At 30.7% G+C, this 18,161-nt stretch overlaps 1 protein-coding gene across 1 annotated transcript; it reads right to left on the minus strand.

Annotated features, from left to right (window-relative positions):
* Nucleotides 1-1,140: 1,140 nt before the first annotated feature.
* LOC129306072 (auxin response factor 6-like) lies at nucleotides 1,141-7,869 on the minus strand. Its single transcript, XM_054946409.1, has 14 exons — nucleotides 6,939-7,869; nucleotides 6,343-6,455; nucleotides 5,969-6,067; nucleotides 5,801-5,857; nucleotides 5,559-5,714; nucleotides 5,385-5,469; nucleotides 5,104-5,194; nucleotides 4,460-4,624; nucleotides 4,245-4,367; nucleotides 4,026-4,101; nucleotides 3,374-3,521; nucleotides 2,129-3,252; nucleotides 1,797-1,990; nucleotides 1,141-1,584 (listed from the first exon to the last, which is right to left on the minus strand). The coding sequence occupies exons 1-14, from the start codon at nucleotides 6,979-6,981 to the stop codon at nucleotides 1,389-1,391; spliced, it is 2,670 nt and encodes an 889-aa protein (XP_054802384.1). The 5' UTR covers nucleotides 6,982-7,869; the 3' UTR covers nucleotides 1,141-1,388.
* Nucleotides 7,870-18,161: the final 10,292 nt, after the last annotated feature.

The following is an 18,161-nucleotide window of genomic DNA, read 5'->3' on the forward strand; positions in this document are numbered from 1 at the left end:
CTAAATAGAATAAAGTGTACTTTTGATCTCTAATTTCATGTGAAGTTTTAATTTGCTATCTTAATTTTATAAAATATTTTTTTCAATCATTTAACCATAACACCATCAGTTTTAAATGAATATTTTTATGCCAGTTATTGTTATTTTAAAAAATTAAATTTAACATATCAATATTTAAAAATAATTTTTCAATATTTAAAAATTCAATATAAAGCCTCATACAAAGTTAAAAGACCGGCCTTCAAAATCAAATCTAAAGAAATCAACCAAAAACGTATATGACCGAACATGGAATTGGAATCTAGACCCATGATATGCCTAAGATATTATCCCAAATCTCATTTATTCTCAAGGACAGAGGAGCGGGAGCTAACATGGGGTTCAATGAAACAAGAAGGAAGTGGACAAATGTATATCTTTTGCTTTTCCTTTTATGGTGCAAAAACCATTCCACTAAGGCACCACATTGCATGGCCAAAACACACAAGAAAACAAAGCAAGCCATTTTTCATATCAATAAAAAGCACAAAGTTACTCTGTTTCCCATCCCTGCATGTTCAAGACACATCACATGGCTTTGGTGTCCTCTTCATGTTCAAAAAGTCACAATACTTTATCCTCCATACCCACAAGATTCACAGACATCTCAGAAAGGTCAATAACTCCATCATCTTCTGTTATGTCCTCTTATGTTACTTTAGCCACTTCTCTCGATGCAAGAGAGATTCAACCAGAAACCCCAATTGAGGTAAACTCCCAAATCCCTTACCGTTGGTTTAACCACAATTCCATCAAAGTCAAACAAGTACATCACTTCCAGTGGCCAACATGCTATAGGACAAGAGTTAACTAGATTCTTGTCAAGATTTTTGCTGGTACAAGCATTTCTTGTAGTAAATTCTAACTCAAGCTTAACGTGTCCAAAGTTCATGTACTAATTTCATAATAAGGTCTTAGTTGAGCAAGGTAAAATGTAATTTCCTCTAATTTTATTAGCAACCTGTTAACAAACACCTAAAATACTGTACCCAAGTTTTTACCAAAATTTTGCCCTACATTGTATTAGTCACTTCATGCCACAATTATCTACGAGGAAATGATTTCATCCGTAGACCTGTTCAGTGTTTAAATTGATAGAGATAGCGACAAAGGAACAGCTTTGATTTCCTAATAGATAATGTATCGTATATATTGTACCACAAGGACAATATGCAATATAATTACAGTATTAGCTAATGAAATAGTTCTAGCAAGGGAAACAACAAGATAAACAAAGGGCAAGGCTTATGAGTACAGGCTGTAAGCTAAAACTAGGAAGTACTTGCCACAATCCGCTAAGGGTTGGAAGAAAGTCTAATATATTCAAAAGAGACGAAGAAATGCAGAAGCTAGATTGTCACACCATTGGTTGCTATCCCAGTGCTTAAATTTCTCGGGTCAGGACGACTCACATAGTCATCACAGACACCATTAGACAGCCTCTGAATTGGGACCGAGTTCAGAAGCTCGAGCCCATTGTTTCCCATTTGCTGCACTTCTTGAGGAGAAAGTATTTTGATACACCACACACTATTTACGAATTCCCTGACATAGGAAAGATCAAGTTGTTTGTGTAAGTAATAGCAGATTGATCAATTGATTTCATCAAAATAAGGTACTCCAGCACCTTAACAGATGAAAAGCCAAAAGTGATGAAGCTCATGAAAGTGATTCCATTTTAATTATAATGAAGAAATAGAATTTGAGACATCAAAAAGTACAAAACAATTCAAAACAGAAAACATAATGACACTTACGGCCAGGGACCATCACCAATGAGAAGAACGTCATTCTCTCGGTCAACAAATACAAGCTGCCAGCCTGATCTTACAGGGTCCTCCTCTAACTCGCCTTCAAGGCCAAACATTCGAGCAAGTTCACTCCGCAGCTCATGGTAGCTGCTGAATTTAGTGATATCCAACGATCTTCCACAGGACCCTGACTTGTAAACCTGTTAATAAAACATCAAATATCAGAGAAAGACACGTAAATCTACAGTTCTTTATTTTGTGAAATCCAATGATCTTCCACATTAAAAAAGTGAAGAGATGAATGGTTTCAAAGACAACAGCCCAGAGGGAAAACTCACCTTAACAAAGGTTTTATTTTGTGGGTTTCCTTGACCCCCATTATCTGGAATCTCAAGGAAGTTCGATTCAGCAATACTATGTGTCATTCCATGATTCAATGAAGAATCAGTTCCTGTAGCATCCAGGAAATTAGATGACTGAAATGGCCCAATCCCAGAGTCATTGTTGTTGCCAACTCCCTTGAGGCTCGGCATCCCATTCTGCACTATAAGAGATGAGGGCTCTATATTAACACCAAATAAAAGATTGTTCTGAGGATCAGTGCTCCCTTCTTGGTCTATTGAACACTCCCGACCAGGAAAGGGTGGCAACGATATGACATTCTGTGACACAGTACTTTGTGGCTGCCCTAACAACTCCAACTGAGGCAGAGTACACTGAGAAGCTCCAGAAGAAAGAAGAGGATCCACTGCAACACGCTTGGAGGGCCAGGCAGCAGATGTTTGAACAGGTATCCAAGAGCTAGTCCTAGGTAGGTTGAGAAGGTGGGATGATTCGTCTTGGGAAAATGAACCCAAGATACTGTGCAAGGGGGAAACTCCAGCAGCATTCATGGAATTCACATTTGAATCAGAAAAGTTTTGCTGTTGACAAAGTGAAGACATAGCTTGCATGGGTGGTGAATGGGGTTGAGGATTAGATGCAAACTGAGGCATTGGAGAAGCACTTGAAATCTGCTGATGATCAATCACTTGCTGTGACTGCTGATGCTGATTACTGAACGAGTGCTGATGCTGAAGTTGCATCTGAGTTGGAGCCAAGGATTGAGAAGAATTCTGATTCTCTTGATTGCTTTGACAAGCCTGCTGCAGTTGAGACTGCTGGGACATTTGGGCGTGCATTAAAACAGCAGTCCTATTGGGGAAGTTCTGTGGCTGCTGAAATTGAAGAAAAGATGCAGGATGCTGTTTGGAAGGATCCAAAGTCCTCATATCCTGAACAACAGTATTAGCCATAGCTTGGTACATGTCAGCTGGCGAAGTCAACATGGAGGGGTCAAGCCTTGGCTGCATCCAAGGATTGTACCCAAACCCCTGGAAATTAAGAGACTGAAGTCCTCTGTCTGTGCTGTCTCGAAGCCATAATAGTTGATTACTTAAGCCAAAACTGTCATCCTTCATGCCTGATAACATTTCATTTTAAGTTTCCAATAGATGCATCATTGTCGGGGCCATGAAAATTTAATCTACATTTGTAGAAAACATATTAGGATGTCAGAAACATCTATAAATTACTAAACATACCCTGGAAAGAAGGCAACCCTGGAGGCCATGGTCGTTTAAGCCTAAGAGGAAAAGATGATGGATACATCGGAAATGTTGTTAATGGCTCAATTTCCCATAGAGACACTCTAGGTTGCCTCTCTCCTGCTGTAGATTCATCCCAGCCAACCTGCAAAGCAATTCAAGGACATGATTTTAAGATCTTTCATATGAAGAAACTGTTTCTTTGACAGCATGTTTGGGCATTGGGAGTGGAAATGAATGCGAAGAATTTAAGTAAACAAGAAAGGGGACAAAGGGAAGAAAAGGGAGGCTTAAATTGATAATTTCTATTTGGTGTTTTAATGTTCAAAATTAATAAGGGTTTTTTAATAAATGAATTAACTACAAGACATTTAAACAAAGTTATCCTTTATTAAGATGTGATACTGAAGTTATAGAAATGAGAAATGACATAACAAATAGTTAGTTCTTCTTCAAATTACTGAAACTGGGGAAACTTGGAAACTGAAACAGGGAGGATTAGAGAGTTGAAAATCTTTCATTCTACACTCCCACTTATGAAGATACTTCCAAATAAGGGGGAGGTTTCAATAAAACCAATCTTTCCCCACCCTTCTTCATTTGCCTATACCCAAACATAGCCAAAGATTGTGAGTGTTTCCAAGCACACCTTGACTGAACGCCAATGTGAATTTGGCCAACGAACAGGATCTAGGTCACTAATACCAGTTATGGTGCCCATGTATCTGTACAAAAGAAGAGTATTGAAAGCATGCATTATAATCCCTCAATAGGCAGTTATGATATTTACATCATATCTAAGTAAATATATCATATTGGAGGTGCATAACAACTGAGTTCATCATTTTCAACAAGCTTGAAAATCCACCTCCGAACACTTGATTCCTCCGTTTCAAACAGCATCCTGAATCGCATGCCAACTGAGACTCGAGTATGATACACAGCTTTAACATACTTGACTAAGGGTATGACAAATTCAGATGGGCTGGCGCTGATATTCAAAAGAGAGAAAGGATTGTCAATTACAGCAAAATTATCTCATCTTCAATGACTGAAAAATCATGTACAAAGGGCAAACTGTACCGTGGATTATAGAAAATGGTAAAACGACTGTTTGTTGCAGCTGCATGAGCTGCAGCAGCAAGAAGCCCCAAGTGCATGCTATCACTTGATAACACTGATGAAGGCATCACAGTTTGTGGACGATTTGCACGCCGGATACCAAGAAGCAACTGATTCTTCTCATTCCTATCGAAGAAAATATACTTACATTGCATCTTCAATGAGGCATTACAGATTTATTAATGTCACTGACAATGCTTAACACAATATCATGAAATGAAACACAGAATCAAGCAGCTAGGAAAATATATCAACTACACTCTTTGAGCCCAAAGAAAGTGCTCAGGACATTGAACAGGAAGACTATCTTATCAGTAGCAACCACATCTAGGATCTCTAGCCTAAAAAAATACCATATTGAAAGGATACAAAAAATGGTGGCAATTTATACGTCTCCCTTACATTCTACAGATTGACTAAATGACATAAAGCACACAGCTTGGTTCAAGGATACAAGCCAATCAACCATATAAATATAAAAATTGACAATTCAATTCTGACATGCTAAAAATCAGAGGGAAACTACAAACTAAATTGCTGTCCTGATGAGTAGTGGCCACTAATTTTGCAAGGAAATTGACCATAAGATCAGAAAAACCACTGACCAGATAAACAGAACTGAATCACCGGCAATTAGCCTCTTAGCACTCACAAAAACACTCCATCCTGTTGTAAGCAGATGCCTTTTGGGTTGACCTGCAGAAAATAAGTTAAATAGAATCATTTTAAACAAAGTGAATAATATAAATTCAAAGGTACATATGATTTCAGCCTATGGAATAATGGTGGAGAACCTTTATCTAACAAGAATAAAGAAAACAAATTTGCAATTAAAATGAAAGTAAATAGGAAAAAGGATGAAAACAATCTTAGCTTTAGAACTCACCACGAAAGATATGTCTGAATTTCCATTCATTACCATGCAAATCCCTAGCAATTAGCTCTTGACAAGGAGGTTGTTGGGAAAAGTCCTGCAGTTCAAACTATGACGTTAATATTTGGACAAAAAAATGATGAATAAGTTGAAACATTGTATCATGACTTTCTGGTAAAGTTTTACCAGAGGTGGAAACACTTTCTCGGCTGCTCGACGTGGGACAGAGAATCCCCCATGTGTGCTTGTGTCACTGGCTGTCAAAGTTTTGCAAAAGTAATTTGTTGGCTGCTTGCTAGGAGTGCCCAACTCTGCTGGAAGGTACACCTCTTTCTGCTCTTGCTGCAAGCATGGTCGAAGTCAGAAGCAGAAGAATATAGCTATTCAACAAACAATAAGCTATCAACTAGTTAAGAAAGGTATCATACAGGATTTAGAGCTTGCAAGGTCATCTGCGCATATACTTCATCTGTCTCAGCATCCGCCTGAATCCAAAAACAAATAAACAAAGATTAGTGATGAAATAAATAGAGAATTTAGGAATCATCACATGGCAGAATCTTAAACAAAAGAAAACCAATATAAACAAGCCTTACATGCATGGTCAAATTATGAAGCTGACAAATAAGCTGCGGAGGCAAGCTAGGGTAATTAGGAATATGGGCGTCCACTTCCTTGTTGGTAGACGCAGCAACCTAAGCAGAAAGTACTGGGTTAAAAATATGCAGGCAAGTAGCTCAAGCAGGAAAAGAAGAGATTTGCTTTCAAATAGAAATGTATGGTTTTGGGATGATATGTTAATCATATCTCCTTATATGTAAAACCGTTAACATGCAGATGCTTCTCAGAAGTGAATTAACAAGTAATGGTTTTCATGTACCATCAGCATCTTCCCGCCCAGACACTAGTCATCCAACATTATACTTACCACAGTATCATCCAGCTTTCTGAATATTTATTTTTAACCTACCTGTTCACTGTGACCTTGAGGAAAGTAGACGACACGACTTCCAACTGCTGGTAAGGAGACAAGAGGGCCAGCGCATGCATGCCAAAGTTCTGAATCCAGGACTCGCTTTTCCCCTACAAAATTCATCTCAATGTCATGTTATGGAACAGAAAAATTCATAACTGCAGTGAAAAGCGCCTAACAGCAGAAATTGATTCTGGCATATTGAGGGAAAGCCAGGATCTGAAACTAACAAAACATACACCAAGCCAGAAAAAAGAAAAAAGTCCTGATCTCTGATCAATAGCAGCAAGAACATATTTAAAAGGATTAATTGAAAGGCATATATAAACCAACATGTTTATCAAAAAAATTTCACTGGCTGAATCTCCTCAGTGATCAGAGACAACTAAATTCCAAAATACGTGGACACAAATGGCAAAAGAAGAATCATGAGCTTTGGTCAGTGGTGTCAGGTTTGGGTGATCTTTCCAATACAAGTAGAAGCCAAAATCATTTTAACAAATGGCAAAACAATTGAAAAAGTTACGAGAAAGTATAAATTAGAGGAGAGATGAGAACAAGAAAGGAGAATTCGAAAGCAACAGCAGGCATACCTTCCGGAGGTGGAGGGCTAAAACCAGATGAAGAGGGTCTCATTTCAGTAAAATTTCAACGATTTCCAAAAACTCTAAATCGAGCCCACACTCAAATTATTCAAAATCACTCTTAAGTAGACCAAATTAGAAACAAAATTCTCGCCAAATTACACTTCCACCACAAAACAATCCTTCTTATTTCTTCCTTGAGGCTGCAGAGTATCATTCTTCTTCTTCTTATCTATGTCCTCACCCCCGACCAAACAAAACCTATAGTATTCGGATATTGAATTATCTCGAATAATTAGACACCCCCAAGATTTCCCACCCCTCAATCCTCAACCAAAACCAGTTTCGCTACAAAACACAATTGGTTTACGCCTCATTCGCTTCTTTTTCTCATCAAACCCCAAAACCCCAGGCCACAATCTTCAAGAATAGGCTTCATAACGCACCCTTTCCAGAACCACTAACTCAACAAGCTGGTTTTCACAACTTAATTCGGCTACAATCTCGAGAAACCAGAAACTCAATAAGCTTCAAAAGCCAGTAGATCTCCGCCGAGGAGCAATGATTCTCATAATAGACCGGATCTCAGAGGAAAAAACCAACCCAGAAAAAGAGTAGCAAATGATCCAGAACCCAGCTCAGAAAACCTCCCAAGCAAAACGTGGAAACAACGTGACGATGAAAGATCAGTGAAGATGATGATGATACGCCAATAAAAGTGCAGAGCGAGAGTTCACGAAGAGAGAATCAGAGGATGGTGTTGGGTTTGGTTCATTTCCAGTAAAAGGAGAAATAGCAGTCGCTAGTGGTCACCGTGGTGGTGGACTGGTGGTGGTGATAGTACTACACTACTATAGCTTCGAGCTGCTTCTGTCTCTCTCACTCTCTCTCTCTCTCTCACATAAACATATATAGGCGCTCGCTATATTCTCTTTCCTTCTCTGCTCCAATCAATAAGAACACAAGCATCATTATTTTCGCTATCTTTTTGAGACGGAGAAAGAGGAAGCGAGCGTGAGATTTTTTTCCCACTCCTTAAAAAAAAAAAAAAAAAAAAAACTTCTGGAGGAAGGTTTTAAAAGGCAAGTAAAAAAAAAAAAAACAAAGGACACTGGTAAAAAATAACACTATTTATCGTCATTTCACTTTTTATTTTTTATTTTATTATTTATCCATTTATGTATTTATTATTATTATAAATTTTATTGTCATTTTTATTTTACGTTATTCTCTTTTGATAGTTTTCTGATACATGTGTTTAGCGGCTAAAAGTTTCGATTTAAAGTCTTAAGACAATAATTCAATAAATGTCATTTTAAAATAAAGAAATAAATATCACTTATATCTTTTGTTTTCTTTTTATTTTAAGACCGTAGGAGGGACAGTAAAAAACAGACAGTCAGGAGGAAAAATACTCAAAATTCATTAAGTATATAATATTTAATTTTCATCATATCTTATCATTTTATTTATGGATAATAGTATATTTTTAAATTATGAGATTATTTTTCTCGTTTTGCATCATTATGCGGGTCAAACGTGTCTCTCTCTTATGAACTACAATATTGACCATATTTTCAATAAAAAATTCAAAAAGCCTTATTTTCATATACATATTTATGTGTTTTTTTATATGTTAAGTCGAAACAATCATGAAACTAAAATATTACAAAATAATCAAAAAGAGAAGTTAAATAAAGAGTAAAATAAATCTTCTTCAACAACTTGGAAATGATGGTGCCAAAATTTATGAAATAAATGATTAATGTCAAAGACTATAGTGTTGAAACTGCCATCAAAAATGCTGCTAGAGAAAATGTTGTTTATGAATGTTGTTGATTTGAATTGTAGTATTAGATAGATCATCATGAACACAATAGAAATTTATCTACCAAAGAGCAGCTCTCAAGTAGTTTTCTTTTTTTAAAAAAATGAGAACAGATTTAAAAATAATTAATTTCAAAACACTTATCCAAATGAGTTTTTAAATTTTTTATTTTTAAAAATAAAAACCAAACAATTTCTAAGTCTCTTATGCTCTTAACTAGTATTTTCAAATAATGCAATTTTCTTCTAATTTTAAAATTGTAAATTTGAAAAATAAAGTTATAAATTCTTAAAAGTATGCAAATAATATATGTTACTTTTCAAATTTAATTATTAAGATTTGTATTTCCTATTAAAATGAGGAAATTGAATCGCAAATTTAAGACTACAAAATTGCAAATTTGTCTCTCAAATTTAATATTTTATAATTTTGCCTCCAAAATTTACAATTTTGTCTAGTTGAATTTATACCTAGGTTTCTCCATTTCAATATAGAACACAAATTTTAATAATTAAATTTGAAAAGAATCAAGTTATTATTTGAACACTTTCAAGAACTTGCAATTTTGTCTTCCAAATTTGTAATTTTCAGCATCTTAAATTTACCACTTGCTTTCAGCTAAAAAAAGAAAGAAAAGAATTTACCTACTTGCTTTCCCAATTCTAATGAGGAACACAAATTTTAATAATTAAATTTGAAAAGTAACATGTTATTATTTGTATGTGCAACTTTGTCTTTTAAATTTATAATTTTTCAATATGCAAGGGATTATTTAAGGGGAAGAATACGTATCAAATTATTTGAATTAACTGTCATTTTTAATTTATTTTTTCTGTATGTATATTGTATAAAGTCTAAAAATTGAATTTAATGTTTAAAAAATATTAATATTCAACTTCTAATGAATTTTATATTTTATTGCAATATCATACTAACATTAAAAATTGATATAATAATTGATAATTTTACTTTATTTGATAATTAATATTTGAAGTGCTAAATCTTGTTACCAATATTAAAAAAAGTTTATATGGATGCATTAACCTCAAGGTTGATTAGATAACCAGAGTACCCTCGTAACTACATTTTCATGCAGAAAAGGATAGGAGTGAATGATTAGGTAAAGTATTATTATTTGGGCAATAGCGACTTGGTTTGGAACCACTCATGCAATCCAATGCGGCATTTGGTTCCTTCGCAAAATCCAAAGGCCACTTCACTTGTGGGAGGACTGACATTTTCAAGGCCTAGTAACCATTCTACGTAATCACTTGTACCCAATAGCGGAACCAAGACCCGAGTCAAGAGATGCAAAATAATTTAATAAAAAATTTAAATTTTTTAAAAGGTAATTATTATCCTAGGATTAAAATTATAATAATATAAATAGTTTTATCATTATTTTTAAACATATTAATATGATATTTTATTGTAAATATACTTTTCATATTTTATCATGATCATTAAAAATATTATATATTTAATAAGTTTTTCAACCTAAATATTTTGCACTTGATTTAAAAAATAAAAAATATTAAAAATAGAGGATGCAAAGTTATAAATTTAATATGTCCCATTTGTAATTTTTTCCAAAAATACACCCCCTCCAACTAATGTGGCTCCACTACTGCTTATACCCAATTCATTTTTTTAAATTTAAATTATAGATTTAATTGATTAAAAAATTGGCAGTTCAAAATTATCTTTTTTATTTTTTTTCTTAAATAAAAAAATTAAATTACTAATAATTGTAATGAATTCGAACCATCCAATTTTACATTATAAAAAAAATTATCTTTCAGCGATGACTTCACCTTATGTCATTGATTTTATTATAATGACATATCAGTGCCATGTCACCTTCCACATGGTGCCATGTCAGCCTCTGCATGGTGCCATGTGATTTTTTGCAAAGCTAGAAGTAAGAATATGGACCAACCCGATCTATGTGGATTGAGAGAAATATGAATTGTTCAACTCATTTTTATATGGGTTGAAATTTTTTCAACCCAACCCAATCCTTGAGAGTCGGTAGGTTAAATGGGCCAACTCATCAACCCATTTTTTAAATTTATTTTTTATAATTTTTTAAAAAATATACCTAAATAATAAGTTTTAATTTGATATTTCTTCAAATTCATTATAAATATATCAAAATATTAATTTATAATATTTGTATAAAATATATAAATTAATATAGCTAAGTAAATCATGCCTAATATGATTTATATCCATAGTTTCTTTTTTATTTTTTAATTTTTTTAAAATAATATAGGTTAAATTGGCCAACCCTAATCTATCAGGGTTAACCCATGTGATTCACGGTTTATATGGTCTAGGCTAGAAAAAATCTTTTTTATTTGGGTCAATTTTATTCCAACCCAACCTTACTCTTATGACTAGTTATTCATGCCAATCCACATAACTTAACTTATATTTTTAGCTTTATGTGAAGCATCAGCATCTTACCCTTTGCATGGTGTCATGTATCTTGATACTGAAGCTGGTAATTTGGGCCAAATTTAAAAAAATTTAGAGTCAAGCTTAGTAAAATCAAGCCTCAATTGGATTTGAACTTGACCTGAACACACAAAAAATTTATTTTAAAAAATATATAATATATTAATTAAATATTAATTAATCCTTGAAATTTTGGTTTATTTTATATTAAGAGACCATATATTTGAGCATATTATTATAAATATTTTCCAAAAAAATTAAAAATATTCAATTTTTATATTTTTATTATTTTTAATATATAAAATATCTCAAAAATGATTTAAAATGTATGTTTAATCTTTATTTTTAACTTTTAAGACCCACACTATTTTTAAAAAAATTAAGCCTTCTAATTTTTTTAAGTATCCAAAAAATATATTTTACCTTTTCTATAATATAAAAATAATTAATTTAAAAGTAAAATTAAATTTTAAAAAAATAAAAATTCAATAATGTAGGTATTCAAGCAAGTCAAATAGGTCAAAAGCCTAAAGAGATTAGAATTAAGTTTGGCTATTTGAGTTTTTTTAATAAATCTGAGTTTATTCAAGCCCTTGCCCCCACCTAATTTACCAACTCTACTTGCCTCATGTTGCTACCATCTTATGGTGCGTGTCACTTTGTGATTAACCTATATTTTCATTTCACTAATTACTTCCTCTATAATTCAAATCCATGATCTCTCTTGTATCCTAGCATTTTGTCATTGAGATAAAATGAACTCGTAATTTACTACTGCATAATTAAATATATATTATCAAGCTAAACAAACACACACTCACATAAATATATATTTATTATATAATTTTATTTCATGCATATATATTAAATATTAAAAAATATTAATATTACTAGATATTTAATTTAATTTTTAAATTTATTAAAATTTTGAATTATAATTCTCTATCAATTTTTTGAATTATAACACTTATTTTGTACTGTAAAATTAAATAGGAATATAATTGTTACAATATTATTTATATTATTTATTTTAATTTTTTTGTTTGTATTGATTGGAATTGCATTATTTATTTTAATATTCATATATATAACTGCAAAATATAAAAATATTTAAGAATAAATAATAAAAAATAAAGATGATTATACATTTTATCATAATTATTCATTTTTCTAGCTAGTTTTAAAATTTTGTTTTTAACTGTTGGGTAAAATTATTGACTTTTTTATTTTACATTTTAATTTCTTAATTATTTTTATTTTAAATGATAATTTTATAACATTACATAAATATATTTCATACTCCCTTCATTTAAAAATATAAGACAATTTTTAAAGAGTTGAATGTTTAAAAAAATATAAGGTATTTTTAGTCTTTTGAGGTATAATCATTGCTTTTTTTTTAAGAGTGCCCTATTGATAATGACTATATATTTATTGTAAGGCATTTAATAGAGATAAATATAAAAAGATATGGTTAGTTGGAAAGTAGGTAATAACTTTATTGGAGGGTAAAATTCGATTAAAAATATCTTATATTTTCAAATGGAGGAGAGTATACGCTAAAATTTAGATGAATTAGTTTAGTTGAAATATCATTATATAGATGAATAAAAATAACAATCACACATCTAAATAATATAAACAAGTGGTGCTATTATTTAAAATATCAATTTAATCATAAAATATATAAAAAATAGAGATTCATTGCCACAATTAAAGCATTCTAAATAAGAAGTTCAAATAGGAAGATTGGTTTTTGAACAAATTTATTACTTTATATAGGAATAGTGTTTATTAGTCAACTCAGTTTGGTTCAGTGTTGAATCGATCAAAATTGATGAACTATACGAAGCCTAAATAGTTGAACCAAATCAAACTTAACTTTGCATGATAACTAAAATCAAACACAAATGATATAATTTGACTTGATTATTCAATCCAATTCAATAGCATTAAATAATACAAAACATTTAATGTCTTATAGTTTCATTATTTTAAAGCATTAGTTTAATCATAGAATATATGAAATGGAAACTCATTACCTTGTTTTATTTATTCATCATGAAATTACAGTAAAAAGAAAAAAATAATGTCTTAAAATTCTAAATATTAGATTAAACAAAAAATAAAAAATTATATTCAAGGAAAAAAATTATGATGACAATATCTAATATCTAGTTACTATTAAATATCATGCTTTTAGTGTCGTTGTTGAAAGTATGACCACTTTAATTGTTGCCAAGTTAGATTTTTGGCAACAATTACAAAAGTTTGTTGTTTAAAATTAACAATCAGAGTCACTACTAAAAATGTGACTTTCAATAATGACTTTAATTGTCATCGCATTTGATTAGATTTGTTCACTTTCAAAGACAACTATTTTATAGTCATCATTGAAAGTTGTCGTTAATTTTTTTTTTGTAGTGTAATCCCATAATATCTTTTTTATAATGAATATATTTCATTAAAATAGTATAATTAGTGCTATAGATTTTTAGTGGTATTATATTGTCTATTTTATCACTTAAAATTCTGATACATAGAATTAAATGTGTTCTTAGACAGGAGGAGGGTAGGCTTTTCTAGCTCATGTCTCACCCTATCTTGAAGATGCTCCAATCTTGGACAGGATGGAATCAGGACAATCATTTTATAATTTATACTATTTTTTTTGGTCTAAGCTAAAATTTTTTGTTTGATTAGATTGAACCCATAAAATTTAGAAGAACTTGCATCAAATAACTTAATTAATTCCAACACAACCAAAGGAGTGATCAGAAAATAGAAATAGAAAATAAAATGAGATTCAAGAGAGCAAGATGAACGACTATCATGAAGTGAGAAAGAATGATCTGGAAGAGAAGTAATTAGAAATAGAAAATAAAAAATAAAACAAGTTCTATGATTTTGCTGTAAAAAATAAAAGTGTAAAAAAAATAAAATAAAAAAGTTAAAAACATGCACACACCGAACGGGATAGAACGTCTCACATGGTCATCTTGTGTCTTGTCTCATCCTGTATTTTTGTCCTAATTTTTTTGCTTCTTGTCTTGTAATCTTTTGAATTAATCTTAACTAATCTCAACATAATTGAGAATGAGACTGGCTGGCCGGCCAAGACTCGATCTTCACACACAACTCTACATACAATGCATGAGCTTTTCTCTAACTCATGATAATTTTCGTATATATGAACCAAATTTTGATTGTTGAGGTATATCTATTTTCAAGTATGTAAGAATCTTTTTTATGATATAGCTACTTTTTTTTTACATAAGTTAAAAAATGGTTGAGATAGGTTGACTCCACTTAAAAAGTTATGAATTATTTTCTCTATTTTACTTATAAGTCACCTCCAAAATGTTTCATTGAATAAAAACAAAAACTTGTGATGAAAAAGTTAATATCTAGTATACTTTGATTCAAGGGAAAAAATTATGATGACAATATTTAGTGTTTAGTTATAAAATATTATACTTTTAGCATCGCAGATAAAAGTATGATTTTTGATAGTGACTACAAAACATCACTATTGAATGTTAATATTTAGTGGCAACTAAAAATGTGACTTTTAGTGATAATTTTAATTGTTATCACAAATAGTTTAACTTGTTTACTTTTAACGATGACTTTAATTTATAGTCACCGTTGAAAAAGTCATTGAAAGTTTTTTTCTGTATAGTTTTAATCCCATTATATCTATATGAGGTGGGGTGTAATTCAAGTTTAGATCTTCTTAATGTAATAAAAAAAAGTAATTAGTGAACTTCTAAAACGATTGTATAATTTTTCTTAATCTATGTGTAATTAGGAGTCAAAATCGGTAAGGAAGGCTCTCAAAAACTTATGGTATGATCTATTTGATAAAATGATCAAGCTTAAGTTAGTGTCATGCCTATTTAAGCTAACAAGTCTTGCCTGTATTATCTAAAACCTAGCCTATAAGCTTGTTGGACCTGCCGTCTTATGTGTTTGTGCATGTTTATATGTATAAAAATATTTATAGATATTCATGCAAAATATATATGTCTGCGTGTTTTTATACAATAAAAATATATATAATACAATTTAACCATTTTATTGCTTCCATAACTATTGTTAAAAAACATTTTAAATAGTTATTTATATTAAATTATTTAAAAATTATTCCTGCCTAAAAAGGCATTTTTTAAGATGAGATGTTAAAAAATTTAAAGTATTTTGGTTCTTTCAAGATGAAATTAATTAATTTTTTTAAAAATATCCTTATTAAGGGGTGTAATTAATAAGGTTCAATTTAGACATCCTATTAAATAAGGATAAATATGAAATAGTTAAAGATAATTAACTAACTCATCAGGGTTAAGCTAAAAGTGCCTTATAACATTAAATAAAGTAAATGCTTACTATCTTAATTAATGTTAGGTTAGGTTAAAAAAACAAATTTTTGTTGTTATGCCTTTAAATATGTATGCTTCAAGCTAAACCTATAAAAAAAACCTAGAAACTACTTTGAGATAATGATGATTAGTATTATAAATTTTTAGTGCTATTATTGTCCATTTTACTTAATTTTGTGATAACATACAATTATGCTATTATGTTCATGAGATGGGACTAAGATAACTACGTCTCAAAAAAGACAAGGGCTCTTGTCTTGCCCCATCTTGAAGTATTCTAACCCAGAATAGGACAAGATTTGGAAAATCATTCTATTATATTTTTAAGGTCTAAACTAATTTTTTTCATTGTTTGAATAGTTTGAACCTAAAATTAAGAAGAACTTGCATCAAATAACCCAATTAATTCCAACGTAACACAATCAAAGAAGGGATTAGAAAATAGAAAATAAAATGAGATTTCAAGGAGCAAAAAATGTAACATAAACCATATCTGGACATATTCTTTCAAATAAAATGAGATTCAAAGAACGAGATGAACCACTATCAAGAGGTGAGAATGCGTGTCTGGCATAGAAGTAATTAGAAATGGAAAATATAAAATAAAAAATAAAACAAGTTCTATGATTTATTTGTATAAACTAAGTGCAAAACAAAATAATAAAATAAAAGTTATAAAACATACACAACCCTACAAACAATGCTTGAGCATTTCTCTAACCATGATAATTTTTGTATATGTGAACTTAATTTTGATTATTGAGATATATTTATTTTCAAGTATGTAAGAATTTTTTATTATATGGTTATTTTTTTGCATGAGTAAAAAAAATAGTTGAGATTGATTGACTCAACTAAAAATGTATAAATTACTTCTTCTTAGTATTTATAAATCACTTTCAATATATTTTATTAAATAAAAAAATTATGATAAAAAAATTAATAACATGCATGCTTTATAGTTTAGTCCAAAATTCTTTTTTCCTTCTACCTAAAAAAATAAATTCGTTGGGAGTAGTAATGATAAGTTCAGTGATATTCTTGGTCCTTCATCAAGCCGGTTGGACTTGACTTTTAATTTTTAATTTTTATATTTGGAGCAAACCTAGCTGTGAAAAGTCTGTATCTTTTCACTTGTGTCTTGAGAGAAATAAATTAGTTTCCGCTGCTACCAGAAAAAAAAAAAAATCCTGGCCCCACAACATACACATCAATAAATTGTTTAGCAAAGAAATAAATTCTGCACCTACCATGTGGAATTTTAAGTTCCTCCTGAACCGAAGGCCAAGTAATAACCAAGTTTGAATTGAACGTAATAGTCAAAAGAACAGAGTTAAACAGTCTAATCCTAGAAAGCTATTTTATTCCAACACTAAGAAATCAAAACAATCACATCAACCTAATAATACGGTTTTGTACATTGCATGTACATTAATCAATCAAATTTTAAAAACCTTAAATTATATATTGATTTTTTCCTAGATCTCATATCTTGGAATCCAACTTTATTTTGGTCGAATTGTCCCGATCCAGTACCTAACAAATCTAAAGTAACTATCACTTCAATCTTAACAAACGTAATAAGGATTTCAATATTTTCAATTAGATACATACATTATTGGGCATTCGTGTCGGTAAGCTTTATTTTACTCTCTAATCATATATTGTTTTAGTGAGGAAAAAAATTGGGTGAGTTAAGTTTTGAAAAAATATATATATATATAGGTCTCGAAACTCAGGGTATTTGTGGAAAAAAAATTACAAATTACTCATTAATGAATTATGTTATTAATGTATCATTATATGTTAATGATATTTGCATATTTCTTTTGCTTTTAGTTAGTTAATTATGTTACTATGGATTGTCATATGTTAATGACAATAAAAGCCTCTAAATCTTATTCTTTGTATAGATAACTCCAAAAATTTTAGGTTAACTGTAATAATTTCTCGACACATGTGACTAACTATTAAGAACATGACGAACTAGTAAATGATAAGGAGTATTGTTTTATAAATGCGTACATTTCTTTGTTTTTGAGATGATATTAATTTGTAACATTCAAGGACCAAGATCTATTGAAACAAAGATGGTCTTCTCATTCGTTTGATTGAAGTTGGCACTTATGAACAGTTTCATTTCAATTATTGAATCATGGCAAAAGAAAAGAAAATGACAAAAGAGTAAATTGACCTCTAAATTATATAAATTGAGTAGCATCTGGAACTCTAAATTTTTTTAGTATAATGTTATCTATCAATTTTTAAAAATAATGTAATCTAGCCCCTGCTGTGAACAAAAGTTAATTTTAACTGTTAGTTGGTAAAAAAAAAGATAGAAAAGAACATAAAAAAAAAAAAAAGGACCAATAAAAAAGACAGAAAATGCTTTTGAATTACTTATCACTCTGACTATGTGTTTAAAAGAATTTTTAACTTGGCTTTGAATTGAGATGATTTATGGGATCCCATTGTCTTAATGAATTTCCTCTTGTGAGGTTAACTTGAGTCCTTTCAATCATATTAGACATTTTAGCTCTAGATTTACTCTTGTCTACTATGATT

The sequence above is a fragment of the Prosopis cineraria genome, unplaced genomic scaffold, assembly GCF_029017545.1.
Source record: "Prosopis cineraria cultivar Desert tree isolate PC_DT_omini unplaced genomic scaffold, ASM2901754v1 PC3, whole genome shotgun sequence".
NCBI lineage: Eukaryota > Viridiplantae > Streptophyta > Magnoliopsida > Fabales > Fabaceae > Prosopis > Prosopis cineraria.